Source organism: Eublepharis macularius, chromosome 1, assembly GCF_028583425.1.
Source record: "Eublepharis macularius isolate TG4126 chromosome 1, MPM_Emac_v1.0, whole genome shotgun sequence".
In the NCBI taxonomy this organism is placed as follows: domain Eukaryota; kingdom Metazoa; phylum Chordata; class Lepidosauria; order Squamata; family Eublepharidae; genus Eublepharis; species Eublepharis macularius.
Genome location: NC_072790.1, coordinates 28679925 through 28701664, shown reverse-complemented (window position 1 = coordinate 28701664; position 21740 = coordinate 28679925). Strand labels below are relative to the sequence as shown.

Sequence of the window (21740 nt, the reverse complement as noted above, 5' to 3'; positions counted from 1 at the left end):
GTGGGGTTTGGGTGCAGTATACTGGAAGTGACATCACAAGAATGATGTCACATCCTTGCGAGGCTTCACCCCCAAAGTCCCCAGGTATTTTCTGAGTCAGACCTGGCAACCCAATGTTTTTATTGAAAATATGAAAGTCATGGAAAGAAGGAAAAAGGAAAAGGGAGGGAAAGAAAGAAGGAAAGAGTGGGAGAGAAAGGCATGCAAAGAAAGAAGGGAAGGGAGGGAAATAAACTAAAAAGAAAATGTATGGCCACGGCAATACTCAGAGACCTCTGGGAGCTGCACAATATGTCTAGAAGAGCCACATGTGGCTCTCGAGTTTGGCCACCCCTGATCTAGACTAAAATTGGCATTTTTCCAACTGGACTGTTTCTCTCAAATACCTTTCCCACAGCACTATGTGCAGGATTTGTACTATGCACCAAGAGCATCCAACTACCAAATTCAACATGTTGACATGCTTGTTTAACTGGTTTTCGGAGGATGGTGAGCATTTTGTCAAGGGACACAGTGCTAAAAATAGGAAACAGGGAGACAAGTCGTGAACCTTCTTGCCGGAAGGCTTTTGAGCAAATGTGGAATGGGAACGTCTTGGATATAGTGATATGCGAGGACCATCTTGCTCAGTGCAGTAGTAGCTCCTTTGCTGTAGTCAAGCTGGGGTGGGCTCAGATCCCAGCTGAGACAAAAGGGTGGGCTGGAAGCTAGCAGGACTTTGAGGAAGGAGCCCTTTCTCGTAGAGCAGCAATGGTTTACAATTAGAATTTGGAATGTGGTAGTTTGGAGAGAAAGTTTGATGCCGGTAAGTCTCACGAGGACTGCTTGCTGCATTTTTAGGACTGGACATTACCCAGCTGGTATTTTCATACATTGCAGTGTGTGTACATGAAAAGTAAACCTCTCTCCTCCCCCCCCCCCAATCTTGCATAATGACATTTCTAAAGCAGCTCTATTTTAGCCCTTCCTTCCAAGCTCTACAACATATGAACTATGGCCAAATATAACTCTCATCTCTCCCTTGTCTTTTTGTTTGCTTGCCACACTATGACCTTCACATTTTTTTTTAGCACTTTGGCATTTTTTTTAGCACTTTGGCCAAAGAGGTTGCCTATTCCTGGTACATGATATCTCTTGCCTTAGAACCAGAGGACTGGACACTCTAAAAACCTTCTGCACCCATGAAATCTGTTGTTTGAGCTCCATTATGTTACCAGTCAACAGTATAGAAAGGAACCCAAAGAATCAAGGACAACAATCATTTGTGTAAAAGCCCTCAGAATTCCAAGTGTTCGTTTCTCTTCAAGAGGGTTTGGAGTCCGTCCTAATGCCCAGATAAACAGCTCCATCAAGTGCAGGCAGGTTTCTACGCTGACTCTGTGTAACATGGGGTGAAAAGGCTGGACCCTAACATACATTGCAGTTTAGCAACGGATGGAAACAAAAATTGCTGCAACAGTTCTAGAGAATATATGCACATAGTCTAGAAAACTCACACTGTACTAAATTATGCACATTTATTTTCATTCCAAGCCAAGTGATATACAGGTAGAGAAATTATTGTGAAATAGTAAGGAACGTTACACTGTTCTAAGCCCTGGGCATTGTTTAGGATTACCCTGTTCATCTTGTTGGGGTCCAGAAGTTCTGCATATATTAACAGCACAATTTATAATCCCCTCCACAACTTCAAAGGGTAGAAATCTGTTGTTTAGCAAATTTTAAGCAGAAGTATGAAAAATTGAGGAATATTTTCAGCAACTTTTCATTTTCCAGGTGAGTGAGTGTTTCAAAAGTCTTCTATGCTACCTCCTCCATTTCCAAAGCAATCAAACATTTCTCTTGTTCACAAATATGTGAAATTCAGACCTGAACTTTACCCTGTTTATTTTGGTAGACCATTAATTTAGGCTGGTGAATTGCCAGAAACCATGTGTGAAATAGTCTGGTTCTTTGGTAAGCTTTCAGGATTTGATCCATTGGTCTTTCAACATCTTTAAAAGTTGGCCTTTATTTCATTGGCAATATCTGGTTCCCAAGCAACAAGCTCTGTCAACAGAACTGGTTAATGTGTGTTCACAATTCTTGTTGCTTGGGTATTCTATGCTGCTCAGCCCTTCTCCTCGACAACAAACCAACACAAAACATACCGGCAGGTTTTCCTTTTGGCTTATAGGGGTGCAATTTTGCTATACATCAGTTGGACACTCAGTTTTCCTAAGGAGAAGATGAGCAATCAAAATGTGGTAACGTTGAATGTGGGAGGATTGAAATTCACAACCTGGCCTTCGACATTACAGCAATTCCCTGAGTCCAGGTTGGCAAGGATGCTCAATGGCAGCGACCGGGAATTTCGACTGGTGAATGGCCAGTTCTTTGTTGATCGTGATGGAGTTCTGTTTGGCCATATTCTGGACTTCTTAAGAACGCTTCAGCTTTCTCTGCCCAGTGATTTCACCGACTATCAGAGGCTGCAGAGAGAGGCTAACTTCTATGAACTCCATTCTCTGGCTGACCTTCTGAGTCAGGAAAGTTTGTTGAAGCCAAAGATGGAGATACTGGAAATACGATTCTTGCTCCAAGAGACTCAGGCTTTTTTCCGGGTATTTGGCTCTTGCAGCGCCACGATTGATGTGCTAGCTGGGCGAATCACCGTCTTTGCAGAACAGCTTGGGGGGGCAACTTGGAATAACAACATCCCATTACAGAAGCCACTGGTCCCCCTTCCTTTGGAGAGGCCTTCCTATCATGACTTTATTTTCCAGTGTGGCACTGACTATAGTGATCGGCTTGGGGCAAGGTATTTTTTTTAACAAACCATTTCTGGATTAGACGATACAAATTGCACATAAAGTCTTATTTCTGAAAGGACAGAGGTTACTGCAAACAAGTAGAGAAACTCTTCAGCAACGAGGTATCTGTGACCTGACTGTTGTAGTTACCTGTAACCCTAACAATGATTTCAGACTCTGATAACTTTCTATCACATGCTGCTCTCCCCTTGGCCCTGTCCCCATAATTCCAGTACAGTCATCTTGGACTCTGCACATATTCATGAGCTTTGCATAATATTCATATTTACCGGTAGTTTTACCAGGTACCAATTAAATCAAAAGTGACCTGTCGCAGGCTCGTTTGAAGCAGGAACAAGGTTGGGCAAATTCAGTCAGTTCAGCTGTGACCACCATCCAGGTGGGACCTGGAGTTGTCCTGGAATTACAACTGATCTCCCGCCTACAAAGATCAGCTTCCCTGGAGAAAATGGTACCTCCAGAGCACACACTCTATGGTATACAATAGATTCTAGGTGAAATGCCTCCTCAAATTTCCCCCTCCATAGGCACTGCCCCCAAATTTCCCCGAAATTCCCATACCAGAGTTGGCAAAATAGCTATGAACCAAGGATGACCCTGCTTAGCGTCTGAGATCCTGGATAGCCCAGATGAGCCTGATCTCATCAGATCTCAGAAACTAAGCAGGGTCAGCCTTGCTTAGTAATTGGATGGGAGACCTCCAGTGAAGACCAGGGTTGCAGAGGCAGGCAATGGCAAACCTCCTCTGTTAGTCTCTTGCCATGAAAACCCCACCAGGGGCCGCTGTAAGTCAACTATGACTTGAGGGCACTCACCACCACCACCAAGCACAAATGGAACTGTAAATAATTCCCTCCCCACCCCACCCCCCGCTGGGAGTTCAGAGTATCCCTGCACCTTCCAATTTCTGAATGAACTGTCCTCAGTTTTTCTCCCTGGAAGCAGGTTGTAATACTGTGTGCAGATGCTAACTTCAGAGATTTGGGGGTAGAATCAAAGAGTTATCAATGCTTGCCCACATCGTCCATACACATTCTCTTTATTCAGCCAGGGGATCTGGGCAAACTCATTTTAAAGAGTTCTGGAGCATTTCAGAAACAAGCTCCCAACTGTGTTCTTCACCCTACTGCGATAAACTTGTATGTAACTGTCACAGGAACCTATGGGGAGCAGCATGGGGCATCAACAGTGATACCTAATGCCTCTCCCTTCCCCTCCTATATATGAATCCGTTTCTGAAGGTTTCTATAGTAACATGTACTCTTTACAAACAGTGGACAACATTCTCATTGGAAAAGCGCAAGAGTCCAGTAGCACCTATAAGACTAACAAAATTAGTGGTAGGGTATGAGCTTTCGTGAGCCACGGCTCACTTCTTCTGACAAACACAGCTACTCATCTTGATCTATCCTCATTGGAGAATGTTTTGGATTTAAAAAAGGCACAAAACTTAAATATATTACATGTCATATTCATAACAAAGAACATGAGTTATATACAAAGTTTTGAATCCACTTTTCTTTGAAGGCTTTCCAATCACCAGCACTTTCAAGAACATCTTTTATGGTTTGAAGTTTCCTTTAGGAATAAAATTGGAAAGCTTACAGGGAGCTTACAAAATCCAGTCTAGTCAATTTTAGCAATTCTAATTTGTATAGGGGACATGAAGCAGCAGCTGCTATTCAATGTTAAAAAAAATTTCTCTCGCTCTCTCGTATAGCAACATTCCACATCTAATGCAGTGTGTAAACAAACTACTGCTGGATGAGGCAGAGTATCACTACAGCTGTAAAGAGGAAAGGTTATCTTGGTACAGAAATTGTCATGCCTACACAGCATCATTCGTCACAGGCTGCACTTTTTTGTATAACAAAGCTTTCGGCTTGGGAGCCACCCTTTGTCATGTGGCACTTGGTATAAATAAAGAATAATTCCAGGCCTGCTTTCTCAGTGCAAGTACATACCTACTGAAGTCATGTGTAATTATGGTTGGGAACCACATATGTTCTCACATCATTGGGGACAGCATTTCTACTTCAGGTGATAATGACGTATGTTTAACACGATGCATTTGTAGTGGACATATACAATGCAATCTGGCTGCTAATGATGGACTTGTATGATTTAACAAAACGGCCGGTGAGGAATAATTCTGACTGAAGAGTTAGCTTTAACATGACTCTCTTGCTCTTCTGGATCCAGAGGAGTTAGCTGTGTTAGTTTGTAGTCGCAAAACAGTAAACAGTCCAGTAGCACCTTTAAGACTAACCAACTTTATTGTAGCATAAGCTTTTGAGAACCACAGTTGCATCTGACGAAGAGAACTGTGGTTCTTGAAAGCTTATGCTATAATAAAGTTGGTTAGTCTTAAAGGTGCTTCTGGACTCTTAGCTCTTCTGGAGTTGCTCTCTTTAATGGCTCTTATGAATAAGTCACTAAATACAATCACAATAGTTTTGATATTATGAAGTATTCAAAAGATGAGTTACTGGCTTTGTGTAATAGTAGCGCATCAGCATCTCCTCTAACTTCGCTTAAGTGTCTAAGGCATAGAGAGTTGTTCTCACCGGCCATTTCTCAGAATTGGAATCTGCTTCCTTCAGAAACAGAATATCTGAGCATCCATCTACCTTTTTTGTTAGATCAAGCCAGGGGTCATTTTGTAGAAAAAGAGCCGGAGGAACTCGTTAGCATACCTCATTAGCACAACTCATTAGCATATGCCATGCTCCTTGACATCACCAGAAGTGTGTCATTAGCATAAGTGATTTGCATTTGCCACACACCCCTGACATCACCTATCCTGGCTGTTTTGGACCCAATCCTGGCCATTCAGGGCCAAAATTGGGCCCAAAATGGCAAAAAAGGGACTGAAAATGGCCAAAAAGGGCCCCAAAATGGTCAGGATTGGGCCGTTGCTGAGCGGGAGAGTGATCCACCACCCATCAGAGGCACTATCTGGGCCGTTTTGGCCCCAATCCAGGCTGAAACGGGCCCCAAATGGCTGAGAGTCAGGTGGGCAGGGCCACCTGTCATGTGATCTCTTTGGGGAACTGCCGGAACTGCATCACCCCTCAAAATGAGCCCTGGATCAAACAATTAGTTGCTGACTTTTAAATATTTCCTTGTCTTTATTTGCCATTAAATGCTGTTTTCAGGCTCCAGAAACAGGACAGTTAAAAACCCAACCCCAAAGCAAATACAGTAAAATAAACTTTATCAGTACTAATTAAAAACATTTCCTCATATTTTCCAGGTATGTTTCTATTAAACCTGATCACAGGAAACTGATCAATGGGACTAATGTTCTTGGCCTGCTGGTTGACGTCCTACTGAAAGAAGGATTCCGTTTAGTGAGCACAAGGACAATCTCCGCAGAAGAGAAAATTGAATGCTATTGTTTTGAAAGAACAAGGCAGCCGGATGCCCTCCCCATCAACCAAGCCACGCAGGATGCTGCTGTGCCCCAAAGAAAACCAGTCCAGATACACAAAACATAAGTCTTCAGTGAGACTGTAGAAATGGTAGAAATCACAGTACTCAAAATTGTAATGGGTGTATAAAAGTAGCTCATATGGTGCAATGGCAAGTTGTTTGCTACCATGTTTTTGTTAAGTTCCTTTTAGTGAAATAAATTTAGGCTCAGTTGCTGCAATTTAAAGCTTATCTGCGATTATTTAAAATGTCAAATATACGATTTGATACTGCATCCACAGGAAATCTAGTTTTCTACCAACTGTATCAAATTGTTCTTATGAGATGCTATACCTCCTAGGACGAAATCAGTCCAGTGATGCTCGCCCTTATAAAGAGGAGAGGAGAGCATCCGGCAACCTCTGCAATTGTGGTATCTCTAAAGGACCCGTGGTACTATGAACTTTATGGCTAGCAACGGGACTGAATTTTGACCTCTTTGGAAGGCATTTATTGTGCTTGTGTAGTCTTCTGAAAACATCAGCAAGTTTATGATATGAGTGACTGAGGAAATTGCTCCGACAATTGACATGTATGGTAGCCACTTTGCTCCAATTGAGTAACTCTGGTCCAAAACTTAAATTATTCTACTACTATGAGGAAATTAAAAGTAACTTGTTGTGGTGCAACTGGGGTGGATCCTACCCCTATCCTACCACTCCACTGAGCCAAGTTTGAAGCCTTTCTCCAACTTATATGCCTCTTCTTCCAACAGAACAGCGGCTTTAATTGGAGGAAGGCTCTTTAGGCTGGACAAAGGATGGTGGGATTTATCCCAGTGTTTTAGAAGGAAAACTGTAAAATAAATTGGAAATACTCTGTCTTTATTTGTCTTGGGTTGGCTATCAACTTAGCCTCTGCTGAATTGAATCAAGGGCCCTGGTGTTATTTTTTCCTCCACTGATGTTAACTGCCAATTCTGTTCTTATTCTTAAGTCTCTAATAATCCTTTCATGTGAATCTTACTAAGGTATTTGTTTTGGTGTTTTGCCATTGTTCTGCCTCTTTTCAATGTCCCCCTAACCTTCTGAGATAGCTGTAGATGATCGCTGTGACACCCGTCCCTCAATTATTTGATCCAGTTCTTTTAATATCCGCTCTTTCTACTTGGAGCCTTTCCACAGGGCCTGAGTTTGTAGCACGTGAGCCTCCAAGAAAGATTGGAAATGTGGAAACGAATCATTAGAAGATACAAAAAATGACAATGCCTGTGCATGTAGGAGCTGGGTGGGAGAGAAAAGGAGAGGTAGCGTTGTAAGCATCAGACAACCTCTAAAGGACCCGTGGTACTATGAACTTGTACCACTATTTGCCACCCAACCACTTAACCACTATGTAGCATAGTAGTAGTAGTATTTATTGTAACGGTCATTAGACCAGCTATACATAATACAATCAGAACATAGAGCAAGATAAAACACATGGTTTAGAATTCATCTATTTCAGATAAAATATCCAAACACATATCCTAATACACCAATATAGAGGTAAGCTTAATGAAATCCTGACTGAATTTTATTTCACTGTATTCCTCTGATATAAAAACGGTATTAGGCAGAAGTCTTTAAAACTTAATCAGGGTGAGAGGAATCCCTCGTGGCCATTCCAGTATTTGATGGTCTGTTTCGTTGCGCAATCACCTGGGCGCAAAACTTAGCTGACATCCTAGTGACAGCTGGACTTTTTGTCAGCCAATAGCTTTGCCAAGGATATGTTATCTGCTATCCCCTCCGATCCAGATAACAAGGGAAGAATTGTCAAGTCTCTAATCCTTTTATGGAGGGGGCAGTGAAAAAACATATGTTCCAGTGTTTCCACCTCTCCAAGGGGACACCCGCAAATCCTTTGAGCACAAGGTATCTTCTTATATCTCCCTTCCATTACCTTGGATGGCATGGTATCACATCTCGCTAGAGTGAAAGCCCTCCTATAGGGAGGGAATTCTAAATTTTTTAGATATTGGGCCATCTTCATATGGTATCTGAATTTCTCTGATGCCCTAAATTTAGTTTTTTTTAAATTATGTCTTGCTGATGCTCAGTGTCACATACCCTTTGTTTTATTTGCGATTTTGCAGCATCAAAACTTTGGGACAACAGAACTTCAAGAGAGAAACCCATCTTTTTTAACTTACTCTCAGATGTAGCCACTTTGGCTGATAGCCATCCTGGATTATTAAATGGAAAAGGTCTTTTGGATTCTTATGTGTCCTAAGCCATAGGCGAACCTCATTTGTCCCGTTTCTCATCGGAGTAGGGAATTGGGCACCCCAGATGGAACTTGTAAGATGGATCGGAGAAATTTAGATTGAATTTTTTCAGAGAATGTAAACCACAATCTGAGATGCCCAAAAAGGTGCTATAAAGGAGTTGGTTAATGACTTTAGCTTGGAAAAGTTTCAGTGCTGCTGATACATAAGAACTACCTTTTAGTTCGGGAGAATCTCAAAACTGCAAGTAAAGCTTTCTTGGCCCACTCTGCCCTCAAATTACAATGGGCTGTCTTGGATCCATTCTCCTGGAAGACTACCCCAAAATATACAAAGCTGTTAACCTGTTCAATATTATTCCCTCTCATTGACCAAGTCTTCTTTTTCGGGCGCCTGCCAAATGCCATCACTTTGGTCTTTTTGAAGTTAATTGTCAGGTGTTCTTTATGGCAGTAGATGGTAAAACTGTCCAATGCTCTCTGAAGCCCCAAAGGGGTCCTTGATAAGAGTACTATATCAGCTGCATACAACAAAATTGGTAGATGGCATGAGGTGAGTTTTGGTGGATGAAATTTAAGATCTCATGTATGTTTAACTACGTCACTAATATAGTAGTTAAATAAAGTGGGAGCCAAAAGACAGCCTTGTCTGACTCCCTTATAGGTTCTTATCGGGTCACTGAGATGCCCTTGTGTTATGACCCCTTTCTTCTCTTGGGTAGATTTTGCCTTTAATCTCTTCCTTACACCTTCTGGGTAGATTGCTGCCACCAGGAATATTATATTCCAAGATATTTTATTTAAATTTTCCCTTTGGTAACGTGCCTAAGTGTCAGGCTCCTTCATGGTTCTATGTGGCCCTGAGGATAGGAATGGGATATAGCAATGACAGCTACTCTGGGATATAAAAAAACAAAATAAACTTTTATTTTTTTCAAGAAGCGTATCGGTTTCATAAAAGTAGGTCTCGGTTCTTAAAGTTACTTCATTTAAACTAATTCATACAGAACTCTTCTAAGGCTTCACACACAGTTAGCTTCTTTCTCTGACTGAATATATTTCTCTCAGACGTGCTTAAAGTTACTCAGGCAGCACGCAGCTAGCCTCCCTATCCCTGACTCCTATTCACAGAAATATGAAACCTGCTCAGGCAGCACACAGCTGGCCTCTCTTGCCCTGTCCAAGTGTCCTTTCACAAACATGCTCAGTTCAGGTTCCACACAGGTTATATTTCTCTCATAAATACTTCAACGTACTCAGGCAGCACACAGCTAGCCTGCTTTCTTCTCTAACTCGATATTTTTCTCACAGAAATGCTTAAAACTCCTCAGGCAGCACACAGCTTGCCTGCTTTTTCTTGACTCAATATTTCTCTCACAGAAATGCTTAAAACTCCTCAGGCAGCACACAGCTAGCCTGCTTTCTTCTGACTATTTTTTTTCTCCACCCTCAGTCTAAACTGCCTTCACTCCTCCCACACTCTCAGTCATCAACCAGTCATATCACTCACTCATCCCTCTCCTTCACCCCCACTCTTCACCTATCTCACACCAAGCATTTAAAGATACGTGAACACATTTACTTGAAATCATTACATCATCTGTTATATCTCACTCTAAGAAAAGATTCGTCATGAAGGGCACAAATAAGAGCCAATAATCGTTTATCTATAGTGGACCACTCCAATTTTTGCCATAGTCCCTGTTGTGATAGTGAATCAAAAGCTGCCTTCAAGTCAATGAAGGCAGCATATAGAGAAGTTGGTCCTTTGGCCGAATATTTTTCTATTAGTTGTTGCAGTACTAAACAGTGCTCTATTGCAGATCTTTCTGCCCTAAAACCTGCCTGCTCTATTGAAATAATCTCTCATCCTTCTATCCAGATTTCTAATTTATCGAGTAGATGCCTCATATATAATTTGCTAATGTTTAAAAGGCTAATAGGTCTATAATTTGCTAGATCGTTTTTGTTGCCCTTTGTAAAGACTGGAACTACAATGGCTGTCCCCCATTGCTTGGGAATATGGTCAGATTGGTCAATACATGTGAACAGGGCTGCAAGAAATTGTGCCCACCATACTGAGTTTTCTTTTATGGCTTCAGGGGGGATACCGTCTGATCCCGGAGCCTTCCTGTTTTTTAAGCGAGCTATATGAGCTTTTATTTCCTGGGAACTAACTGGTGGCCATAATGGGAGATCCTCTGTTATTTTAGGGTAATTAATCTATACATGATCGTCATATAAACTCTGAAAGAAAGAAGCCCATCTATCAGGAGCAATATGTGTATCTAGGGGGGAAGAGGTTTTACCCTTCCCCACATTAATGAGTCTCCAGAACTGGGTACTTATTTTGTCTCATGGCCTGGATAAGGTCCTCTCACTGCTTTCTGACATAATCTTTCTGTTGTATAATACTCTTATAGTGGTTAAGTGGTTGGGTGGCAAATCAGCACTCTGTTGGTTCAAATCCTGCTACTACCATGAGTTCAGCAGGTGGCCTTGAGTTAAGCCACTCCTGTCAACCCAGCTCCCCAGCTGTATTGTGGGGATAATAATGACACTGACTTTGTTCACCACTGAGTGGAACACTAATCTGTCTAGAAGAATGGTATATAAGGGCAGTTGATGTAGTAGTTAAGCAGCAGAACTCTTAATCTGGAGAACCGGGTTTGATTTCCTACACCTCTGCTTGAAGCCAGCCGGGTGACCTTGGGTCAGTCACAGCTCTCTCAGCCCACCCACCTCACAGGGTGATTGTCATAATAACAACACACTTTGTAAACTGCTCTGAGTGGGCATTAAGTTGTCCTGGGTAGTATATAAATTGAATGTTATTATTATACATTATTTTTTCTATTGTGCAGATGATAAAAGTATTTTTGGTGCTCATCTTCTTACTGTTTAAAATGTCTTAAAGCAAAAAACAAAAACAAAAAGGCAGGCCAAACACTCCCCCATCCCTGCAAAGTGTGAGCACAACCCCCAGTACACATGCCACAAAAAGTGCACTCAACCATCAATCACATTCAAGGGCAGTTCCTACAAGTGCCCAAATAGGAACAGTGCCTGTTCTTGTGCCAGATGTTCCCTTCCATCTCTTCTAACCACTGGGAAGATTCAATATCCTTAGCCAATGAAATGGAGAACAGAAGTTGGGGAGACACAATGCTAACCAAGAAGAAACATATTGCTTCATTGAAGCTCCAAGTGTTTCAAGGTATGGCAGCTTCTGCTGCTTTTTATGATTGCAGATGTGCTTCAGAGACTTGTTTCCCTACCTCTGGGCAAGGAGGAAAGGACAGGTAATTTTGCTTATTTCCTCATTTTTATCTCTTCTGTGCCTTAGGATTCCATTCTGATTTTAGGTTGGATTCTGCTTTGGACTGCTGCTGGATTAAGGGAAATACACCTCTGTTGGTCACCCTGGAACACTTATTAGCTTTCTATATCATCAAGGTATGATTAGGGAGGGGGTTACTGTTCTTTAGTGGCTCTACTGAGGCCTAAAGGGTGAGGTTTGGGAAATGGTACTTGAGACTGCTATTCATAGTCCATGGCCTATACTTTACTTACTTTATTTGGTATTTAGCCTGCCCTCCCCGCAAGCGGGCTCAGGACGGGGTACAACATTAATAAAATACATAATTATATAAACAATTAAAATCATATCATAAAATCATAACTCAGATGACCTATTGTACATTCCTGCCCTCAAATACAAAGAGGACGACACCCGGACGGACGGGATGTCATTGGATAGGAGAAGGCGACGGGAGGCTCAGTGATGATCCTAATACTGACCTCAACCATATGCCCGGTGGAACATCTCCGTCTTGCACGCCTACCAAAATGATACCAGATCTTGGTGAGCCTGAGTGTTTTCACTTAGAAAGTTCTACCAGGTTGGGGCCAGGACCAAAAAAGCCCTGGTTGAGGCCAAACGAGCCTCGCTGGGGCCAAGAATCACCAGCAAGTTCTTATCTGCTGAACAAAGCACTCTCCGGGGTACATACGGGGAGAGACAATCCCTCAGGTATGCTGGTCCCAGTCTGTTTAGGGCTTTAAAGGTCAACACCAACACCTTGAAACGGACCCAGAACTCCACAGGAAGCCAGTGAAGCTGCTGCAAAACTGGTGTAATATCTGACCTGAATAGAACGTCCACCGTGACCTGAGCAGCAACATTCTGGACCCGCTGTAGTTTCTGGGTCAGACCCAAGGGTAGCCCTGCGTAGAGGGAGTTACAGTAATCTAGCCCAGAGGTGACCATTGCGTGGATCACTGTGGTTAGGTCCTGGACTGAAAGATAGGGGGCAAGTTGCCTAGCCTGCCGGAGTTGGAAAAAAGCAGTCCGGGCCGCAAACGTGACCTGAACCTCCATAGATAAGGAGGAATCCAGGACCAGGCCAAGACTCCTGACTGATGAGACAGGTACCAACAGGGCCCCCTCAAAGGCCAGAAGACAAATCCCCATATCCTGCAGCCCACGGCCCAAATACAGGACCTCTGTCTCCGCAGGTTTCAGCTTCAGTCTGCTCTGCTTCACCCAACCAGATACCGCCTCCAAGGCTCTCAACAGGACGTCCAGGGCTGATTCAGGTTGGCCGCCCATCAACAGATCTAACTGGGTGTCATCCGCATACTGGTGACAACCCAGTCCAAAACTCTGCACCAACTGGGCAAGGGGGCACATATAAAGGTTGAACAACAGGGGAGAGAGTATTGTCCCCTGCGGGATGCCGCACATCAATGGCTGGCGCATGGACACTCTCTCCCCCAGCGCTACCCTCTGTCCCCAACTGTGGAGAAAGGAGACAAGCCACTGCAAGGCCGTCCCTTGAATCCCCACTTCGGCAAGGCGGTGGGCCAACATCTCATGGTCGACTGTGTTGAATGCTGCTGAGAGATCTAGCAATATCAGCAGTGCAGACCTGCCTTGATCCAAGTGTTTGCAGAGATCATCCATGAGGGTGACCAACACTGTCTCCTTCTTGTGGCCTGGACGGAAGCTGGACTGGTATGGGTCCAGGACAGAAGTCTCTTCCAGGAAAACCTGCAGCTGCTCGACCACCACCCGCTCAATCACCTTTCCCAGGAACGGGAGGTTAAATACTGGACGGTAACTGGATGGGTCGGCAGGGTCCAAAGATGGCTTTTTAAAAAGAGGCCTCACCATGGCTTCCTTCAATGCCCCAGGAAAAACCCCAGAGCTTAATGATGTATTAATAATATCCTCCAGTTGGGCCCCCAACCTATCGACGCTGGTTTTCACCAGCCACGATGGGCAGGGGTCCAGGGAGCGCGTGGTGGGCCTAACCAGCCACAGGGTTCCATTTTGTCACTTATGCTATTTAACATCTACATGAGACAAAATCATTGGGAGATTTGGAAGGCAGTGTCAGGAATGTTGTGATACACAGTTCTCCCTCTCACACTCAACTGATGTGGGAGACCAGTGAAAGATTCTGTGAGCAAACAAACTGATATACAAATTCATGTATGGGAGTTGCAGTCTGCCCATTTGACCCAAGAGGATAGTTGGAAAGCAGTTTTCTTACATGAAATATGCAGAAATGAACCTAAGTCCTGAGTATAGAAATTTCCTTTTCTGATTTGCTTAATTTACATTGCAGGGTAATTTTTTTGCTGGAGGCGCTCAATTAAACAGCATCCTTGTGGATTGAGCGTAGGACTCATTCTCTCCCTACACATGTCTAGCACCCTGTTCCCATTATGACAGGGGCTGCCTTCTATTCTGTTAGAATGTTCTGCTCTCTGCACTCTCCCCTGGGGTTGGCAACAATGACATACACCACCCTGGGACATCCAGTTGTTTACTGTTATTCCCTTGGGCTCCTTTCAGTTCTATTTACACTAATTTATTTATACCTCACAAGTTGTCTCCTTGGTCTTCCAGCAACGGATAGCGCTTTGTATGTTTGGGAATACTTCGAGCCAGCTAGTACCAAGGCTGGTGCCCATACTAGTGTCAAGAATGAACATGCTGAAAGGGGAAGGCAAGCATCTAGAGCTACAAGAGATGCAGGAATACTCCTTAGTGCAGCACAGCGAAGAGACACAGGAGATTAAATTGGCCTAGAAAATTGCCAAAGTCTTTATATATAGAAATTGTCCTAGCCAGTACTTATATCAGCTGGTTGATAGATCAAGATGGGTAGCCATGTTTGTCTGCAGCAGTGGAAAAGAGCAAGAATCCAGTAGGACCAATAAGCCTAATATAAAATTTTATAATAACATTCGATTTACATACCGCCCTTAAGGACTACTTAACACCCACTTCGAGTGGTTTACAAAGTACATTATTATCCCCACAAGAACAATCACCCTGTGAGGTGGCTGGGAGCTCTGGAAGAGCTGTAACTGACCCCAGGTCACCCAGCTAGCTTCAAGCGGAGGAGTGGGGAATCAAACCCAGTTCTCTTGATTAGAATCCTGCCACTCTTAACCACTACACCAAACTGGCTCTGGTAGGGTATAAGCTTTTGTCACAGCTCATGAAAGCTCATACCCTACCACAAATTGTTTGTCTTATAGGTGCAGCTGGTTGAGATATGTTGAAACGAGTGGTAACTTCACCATGGGTCTTTAGACAAATCAGTTCATATCTTGTCTGGTAGGCCACATGACTTTGAAAAATAATTCTCCCAGCCCTAGGAGTATCAGATCCAATGGCCACCATCAAACCAAACCACAGGGCAGAATATATACCTAGTAGTAGAATTCCCTTCTTTCAGTACCATATACTACATAGTCTGATAGGCCTTGGCTCTCATGCCTACATTAGCATGGATTTACTCCAATGGAATGGAATTTTTCCACTTGCGGTGTGTGTGTGAGGGGAACATTTTCACCAATTCTTTCTCCTACTGCCTATCCTCCGTTTGCTGTTCCTGAGAGGTTGTTGTCCTGGGAATATTTCAGGGGATTCAGCGACAGCAGAACAGAAGTGGGAAAATATCACTCCACAAAGTTTGTGGGTGGTTGGATAACACCAGTATCTTTTATGCCCTTTATCCTGTGCTGGAGTGAGTTCTCTCAGTGATTGTAGGGGAGGGGGCTAGGAAATGTAGAGGCGTACAAAGATGAGAGGGCCAGATTATAACATAACGGTGTGTGTATATAAAAAGGGATTGAAACCTCTACAGTTCTGGCTCTTTAGAAATCTGGGCAACTGAAGTAAACAATGGAGCATCATTGATCAGAGTCACCAGCAGGGGCCCTGCCTCTGAGAGCTAAACTACAAGAGATGAATTATATAAGGGCGCTCACGAGAAGGGAGTTGCAATGTTAGCTGAGAAGCAAAGTTTTAAAAGACTGATGGGAAGGCTTTGTCAATTTCCCCTCTCTTCAGGGCAGCCAAGATTGTTCCCCAGAGGGTTTATTTCCTCTTCGCCTCCCAGAAGGGGAAGTGAAACTGACAGAGCCTTTATGAGGGAAAGGGGAAATAAACAAACTCTCTGAGGAGCTATCTTTGCTTGCTCTGTAGAGAGGGGAAATTGACAGAGCCTTAAAATTCAGCTTTCATACTGCCTTAAAATTCAGCTTCCCAGCTAACATTGCAATTCCCTTCAAGTGAGCATCACATGTAATTCACGTGTAATTCATCTCTTGCAGTTTAGCTCTGAGAGGAGGGGCTTATTGATAACAGAACCTCAGCCTCCAAATGGTTCAACTTTGTTGTATGACTAAAAGGTCAGCTTAGACATTTACATATCCAAGGTTGCAGTACCTCAGTAGCAGAGACCAAAGGGGAAGATTGATCCACAGCACATGGGGCGACACTCTTCCCCACAACCCTTTCAGATGAAGTGTGATGCCTACAGAGTTGATAAACATCAAGCAAGGCAGACATCAGTCAGTTCTTGTGATCATTGCACTGAAACAAGGACTTTGCCCCTTCTAAGGAGAACCATTTGTACAGAAAGGCAAAACTCTCCCTTCAGGGAGGGGGTCACATTACTAATTCTTGGACTACATCCATGCTTAGCTAGAGAAAGCTCCTCCTCCAAGATAGATGTGATGCTCTAACACATGATTGCACCAAAGTACTCCTTGGCCTCATACTTGCTGTATTTTTTTTATGTGATCTGTCATATTTGCTGTACAGAACTACCCTCTTGTATACGTGCTTGTGAAAGAGTGAAACAGATACCGCCCCCCCCCCCCGACACACTGGGTGATCTGGAAGAGGATGAGTCCTCTGATACACCCCACAGACAGGAAGAGATTTTGGACCACCTCAAAACCTACTTGTCTCCAGCCCACTGCCCTTTGACCAGCTGATGTGGGTCTAGCTCCTGTGATGTTTAAACGACACTGAATTGGAAAAGTCTCTTACTGGAATGGCACCGTATTGTGCGAGAAGAAATGGAATGAGGAATTGAAAGCTGGGCCTGGATAGCTGCAGAAGTCGCAGAACTAAAAGACTGTCCACTGCCTCTCCTCCCACCCAACTATTTGCTTTTTATCATCCAGCCTGTTAAAGTCTGAAACTGTTGAAAGCTTGCATACTGTACTGGATTATTTTTGTTGGTAGCAATACAAAATATTGCATGGCTTTGGTTTTAAATTTTTTAAAAAGTGTGTTGTGTGTCATCAAGTTGCTTCTGACCTTTGGCAACCCTATGAATTAACAACCTCCACAATGTCCTGTCTTTTAGCCTTGCTCAGATCTTGCAAACTGAAGGCCATGGCTTCTTTGAGTCAAGCCATCTCATTTTGAATCATTTTTAAAATACAAAAATCTCATTTTAAAAACTAGTTTTTAAAATTTCTCTTGTGCACACACAATTCTGAACTCTCTCATGTACTCTTTTTGTTTTGTGGGGCAGAAGCCTGAATTTTTAAGTAATGTTGCTGAATTGTATACACTGCTAAGCACCACGTGCAGTTATGGTGCAGTAGTAATATTTATCATCCACCCATGAGATAGTAGGCTTCATTTAAAAAAATTATAAAAGCAGGCAAAGTGTACACAAAAATATACAACCTGGATTTTTATTTTTTACAAAATGTATTTCTTTGGCTGGGACTTGGCCAGAAGATCCTTACTGTGCAGATTGCAATGCCATTATTTATTATTGTTATTGGAAATGTCTGTTCTTTAAACGTCTCTTCTGAAACTTCTTTTATGTATTTTGAACCTCATTTCATCTCATACTGTTGGAATAATTACAGAATCCTAATACATGAATGTTTTCTGAGTGCCTTTCTAGATGTGACGTTTAATTCCATGTCTCTCAATAGCAATAAAATGCTATTTGTGCACTTACACCTGATCAAAATACCACAGGCCAATGCAAGGATGACAAAGGAATATAATTATCCCTTTTTGCTGAAAACAAGTGTTCTTTTAAAACATGCTTCTTTTCAACAAAAGTGCACACTGCTCAAACTGTACGCCACTGTCATTAGCAAAAAGAGGCAGGGGGTTGTTAAGATTCCTTTGCAAACTTGACCAGCTGTGGGTATGCAAATATTTTTTTATTAAAATTAAGAAACATAGAATTAAAGTCACACTGAACGGCCCTTACAACACAATTCTATACAGGTTTCCATAGAAATCTCACTGTGCGTAGCAGTGCTTTCTATTATTAGATCCTATTGAACACAGTGGGGCTTGTTGTTTGGAACTGGTTTTTTTACTTCCCTTCTATCTTGTTTTTGGATGCTTATTCTGAGTGAATTGGGAAGACAAATACTATAGATGCATTGCTCTGGAATCCTTTTTCAAGATAGTGCAACTGAGAAATGCTGTGTTAAAGAACTTGGGCGTGACTGTCCAGATCTACACATTGAACAAACTGTGAGAGTGAAAAGAAAGAATTTGATGGGGAGATTCAATAGAGCTTGGAACGAGGAAAAAGAAGTGTCTGTGTGGGTGCACCCCAAAAATCTGTTCCACTTTCCCTGTTTTCTCTTGGGGGTGGGGGAAGAAGACATGGAGCAAGACTGGAATGAATGACACAAACCACCTCACTGAAAAAAGACAGACAGACATATGGACAGTTATCTGCCAGTGTTAGGCAGCGCCAACATTGCTGAACAAATGCGACACAGGCTACTGCATACATGTCAGAAATCATTACTTGGAAGTGGAGAATAACAAAAACATACTTTCAAAAATAAAAATATTGCGTAAGATTTGGTGTTGCATTTGAACTGGAGCTTCGTGGCCATAAGACTGAGAATTCAGTAAACCCAGGAGTGTTCAAAGGCCATGAACCTGATTGCTTCCATCAGCTCTGCCATGGAGCTTCGCCTGCACTGTGCCGCTGTATTTAGAGGTCTTTCAAAGACAATTCAGAATTGAGCTGCTTGACTGCTTGCTCAGAGTGGCCAGGGATTGCATTAGGCAGTTGAGAAAAACACTCAATTTGTGGCCAGTGAGGCTGATGACACCACAGGTGCGTCACTGCACTGTCAATCTGTACTGATTTTCTGCTACATCAGTGGTGAAGTCTCATCAGGGGGATAGTTCTGTGTGTTCACACAGCTGACGGATTCTTGTGCTGAATCAATTGCCCTTTTATGTCAGCATCTGAAAGAAATGTCCTCTGCAGAGGCTGACAAGCAAAAACTTATTGCTCATAGTTATGACGGGGCAAGTGTGATGCGTCAACAGCAGGAAGGAGTCCAAAAGAAGATCCAGAATGTATACCCAAATTGCCCACTATATCTATTGTTCTGCCAGTTGAACTTGATAATGCAACAAGCAGCATCCCAAATAAAGGAGGTGAGGGTGTTCTTTGCAGACATTTCGGGTTTTCCAGCATGTTCAGCAACAAGAACCAAAGTTCTGGAAACAGTTGCAAAAAGACAACTCCCGAGGTCATCTCAGACATGCTGGAACTTTAATATCCGACCCAGTGAACGTGGTCATTGAGGAGACAAGAACTCATGGAATGCTTTAAGGAAATAAGAGCCTGTGAGGCCCGAGGATTCAATCAATTGTCCTTGATCCACAAAATAATGCCTAATGTGAATATTGTCTACTGTGAACTCCAGGGAAGAGCCATGAATTCTGTAGCAATTAGGAGTATCAGTGCAGTCAGAGATTCTATTCAAGGCTTGTTCGCTGAACCACCTGAGCAATCGCAGCTGCCTAGAAGCAAAAATGAGGAAACCCTAGATCAACTTGAAGCAGATCGCGGTATCATAATTTCACAGGCCAATTTGAATTCATTAAACATCTACTAAGTGCAACACTGGTACAGAGTAATTGGTTCGAAGCACGTTAATTGGAAGTTCCCAGCACAAGCCGTGCAAGAAGCAGTAGAGGCTGATACAATGCTACAGAAAGACAAGTTGAAGACATACCTTTCCATCTTGTACAAGATGCAAGAGCCCCACCAACTCAAGGATGCTTCAACACTACTGAATGCACTTCTGGACAAGAACCTGGAGACACGCTCTGCAGAAACTGAAGTTATTGAGAGTCACCACTCCAATGACTACTGCAGAAGCAGTTTGTATTCTCTGCTCTGAAAACAATAAAGACCATCCTGAGAAATACTATGTCCAAAGATATGTTCACTGTGTCAGCAGTGCCGTCCATAGAAAAATGGCTGATTAAAGCAATTCAGATTTTAATCATAAGACAATCAGATTGTTTGCAAACCAGAAAGAACACTGGGCTAACTTCACTACATAAGGGAGTCAAGGAGGAAAAAAGAAGACAGGAGAAGCCGTCAGTCCACATCCCAAAACAATGGAGAGAGAGCAGTCCATCAACATTATTCATCCACTTGGTCCTTTTGTTTGATGTTTCTTATACTGATGTTTAAATGTTTGTATAGTTGTTTGTAACCCACCTAAGTTGCATAATTTTAATGTGAAGTATTTTAATACATTACAAAAATAAAAACATACTCATTTTCAGAAAACTATTTTGGAGGCATCCACCTTTCTGTGCTAACATATGGGAGAGGGTGGAGAATGTGAGATCAAGATACGTGTCCACGGTACTAGTCTATCCACAGGTCTGTTTTTTATCTGGAATGAATCTTAATTGAGGATCAGGCGACTGGAAGGGGAAGTGGAGGCCACACCACTTTCCTCTTAAGAGAATCAACTATGACAACACACGAGACTAGTGAATCAAGGTGAAAAAAACCTCTTTAAGTTCATTTACACGTTATCCGTTAAACAGCAGGATTTGAATCCCGTGGCACCTTAGAGACCAACAAGGCATCTGAGAAAGAGAGCTTTGACTCTCAAAAGCTTATATCCTGAAAATCCTGCCGGTCTCTAAGGTGCCACTGGACTCAGATCCTGCTGTTCAACTGAAGACCAACATGGCTACCTACCTGAAACTATGTTATCTGTTAAGAAACGTATTACTGTGCTTGAGCGTTCTTAGTGTTGCAAAAGGCAAGGATGGAGACAAAAATCAGAGATAATCGCTCTGGTTCTTGCCATTTTCTGCCCTCTGATCCCCTCTGGGCTCCAGCCACCTCTGCTTCTACAAGGAAGAAGATGACAGTATAAGCAGCCATCATATTACGCAAATTTTAGTCCTTGGTACTTAGAACCATTCACATTTCAGGCCCATCAAGGGCCAGTATCAGAGATTTTACTGCTACAGGAGCAATACAGTGCCCCACTCAGAGTGGTGAAAAAAGTCAAGTGTTATTATTATCCCCACAATACAGCTGGGGCTGAGAGAAGTGGCTTACCCAAGGCCACCTGCTGAGCTTATAGCAGTCAGTAGTGGGAGTGGAACCAACAAAGTGCTGAATTGCAACCCAACCCCTTAATCATTATAATACAGCAATTGCCCTACCTCAGAGGGTTTTTTATCAGGGCTTTTTTTTCAGCTGGAACGTGGTGGAACGGAGTTCCGGAACCTCTTGAAAATGGTCACATGGCTGGTGGTCCCGCCCCCTGATCTCCAGACAGAGGGGAGTTTAGATTGCCCTCCGTGCTGCGGTGTGGAGGGCAATCTAAACTCCTCTGTCTAGAGATCAGGGGGCGGGGCCACCAGCCATGTGACCATTTTCTCTGAGGGCAACCCACTGAGTTCCACCACCTCTTTCCCCAGAAAAAAGCCCTGGTTTTTATGACGATAAAATAGGAAGGGGAAGAATGATGTGTGTTGCCCTGAGCTCCTTACAGGAAGGGCGGGAAAAAAAGATGGACTTAATAATCCATTAAAAGTGAGAAAAATGGTCACACGACAGCGCGCTGTATGCTGCAGTGAGTCAGCGGAGCTGCTACACAGTG

General features: G+C 43.0%; 1 protein-coding gene and 1 long non-coding RNA gene across 2 annotated transcripts; one reads left to right on the top strand and one right to left on the bottom strand.

Moving 5' to 3' along the window:
- Nucleotides 1–1602: 1602 nt before the first annotated feature.
- Nucleotides 1603–7416, top strand: KCNRG (potassium channel regulator). The gene is made up of 2 exons (XM_054985908.1): nucleotides 1603–2800; nucleotides 6070–7416. Exons 1-2 carry the CDS (start codon nucleotides 2229–2231, stop codon nucleotides 6311–6313), a joined length of 816 nt encoding a protein of 271 aa, XP_054841883.1. The 5' UTR covers nucleotides 1603–2228; the 3' UTR covers nucleotides 6314–7416.
- A 10098-nt stretch (nucleotides 7417–17514) lies between these two features.
- Nucleotides 17515–21391, bottom strand: LOC129323683 (uncharacterized). The gene is made up of 3 exons (XR_008596466.1): nucleotides 20825–21391; nucleotides 19836–19999; nucleotides 17515–19620 (listed from the first exon to the last, which is right to left on the bottom strand). It is a non-coding gene; the product is annotated as an uncharacterized LOC129323683 (long non-coding RNA).
- Nucleotides 21392–21740: the final 349 nt, after the last annotated feature.

Bases quoted from the DNA above. Each gene is read 5' to 3' on its own strand.
- KCNRG (XM_054985908.1), top strand. From the start codon at position 2,229: ATGAGCAATCAAAATGTGGTAACGTTGAATGTGGGAGGATTGAAATTC. The intron at 2,801-6,069 runs GTATTTTTTTTA...CATATTTTCCAG, and splicing joins AGTGATCGGCTTGGGGCAAG to GTATGTTTCTATTAAACCTG.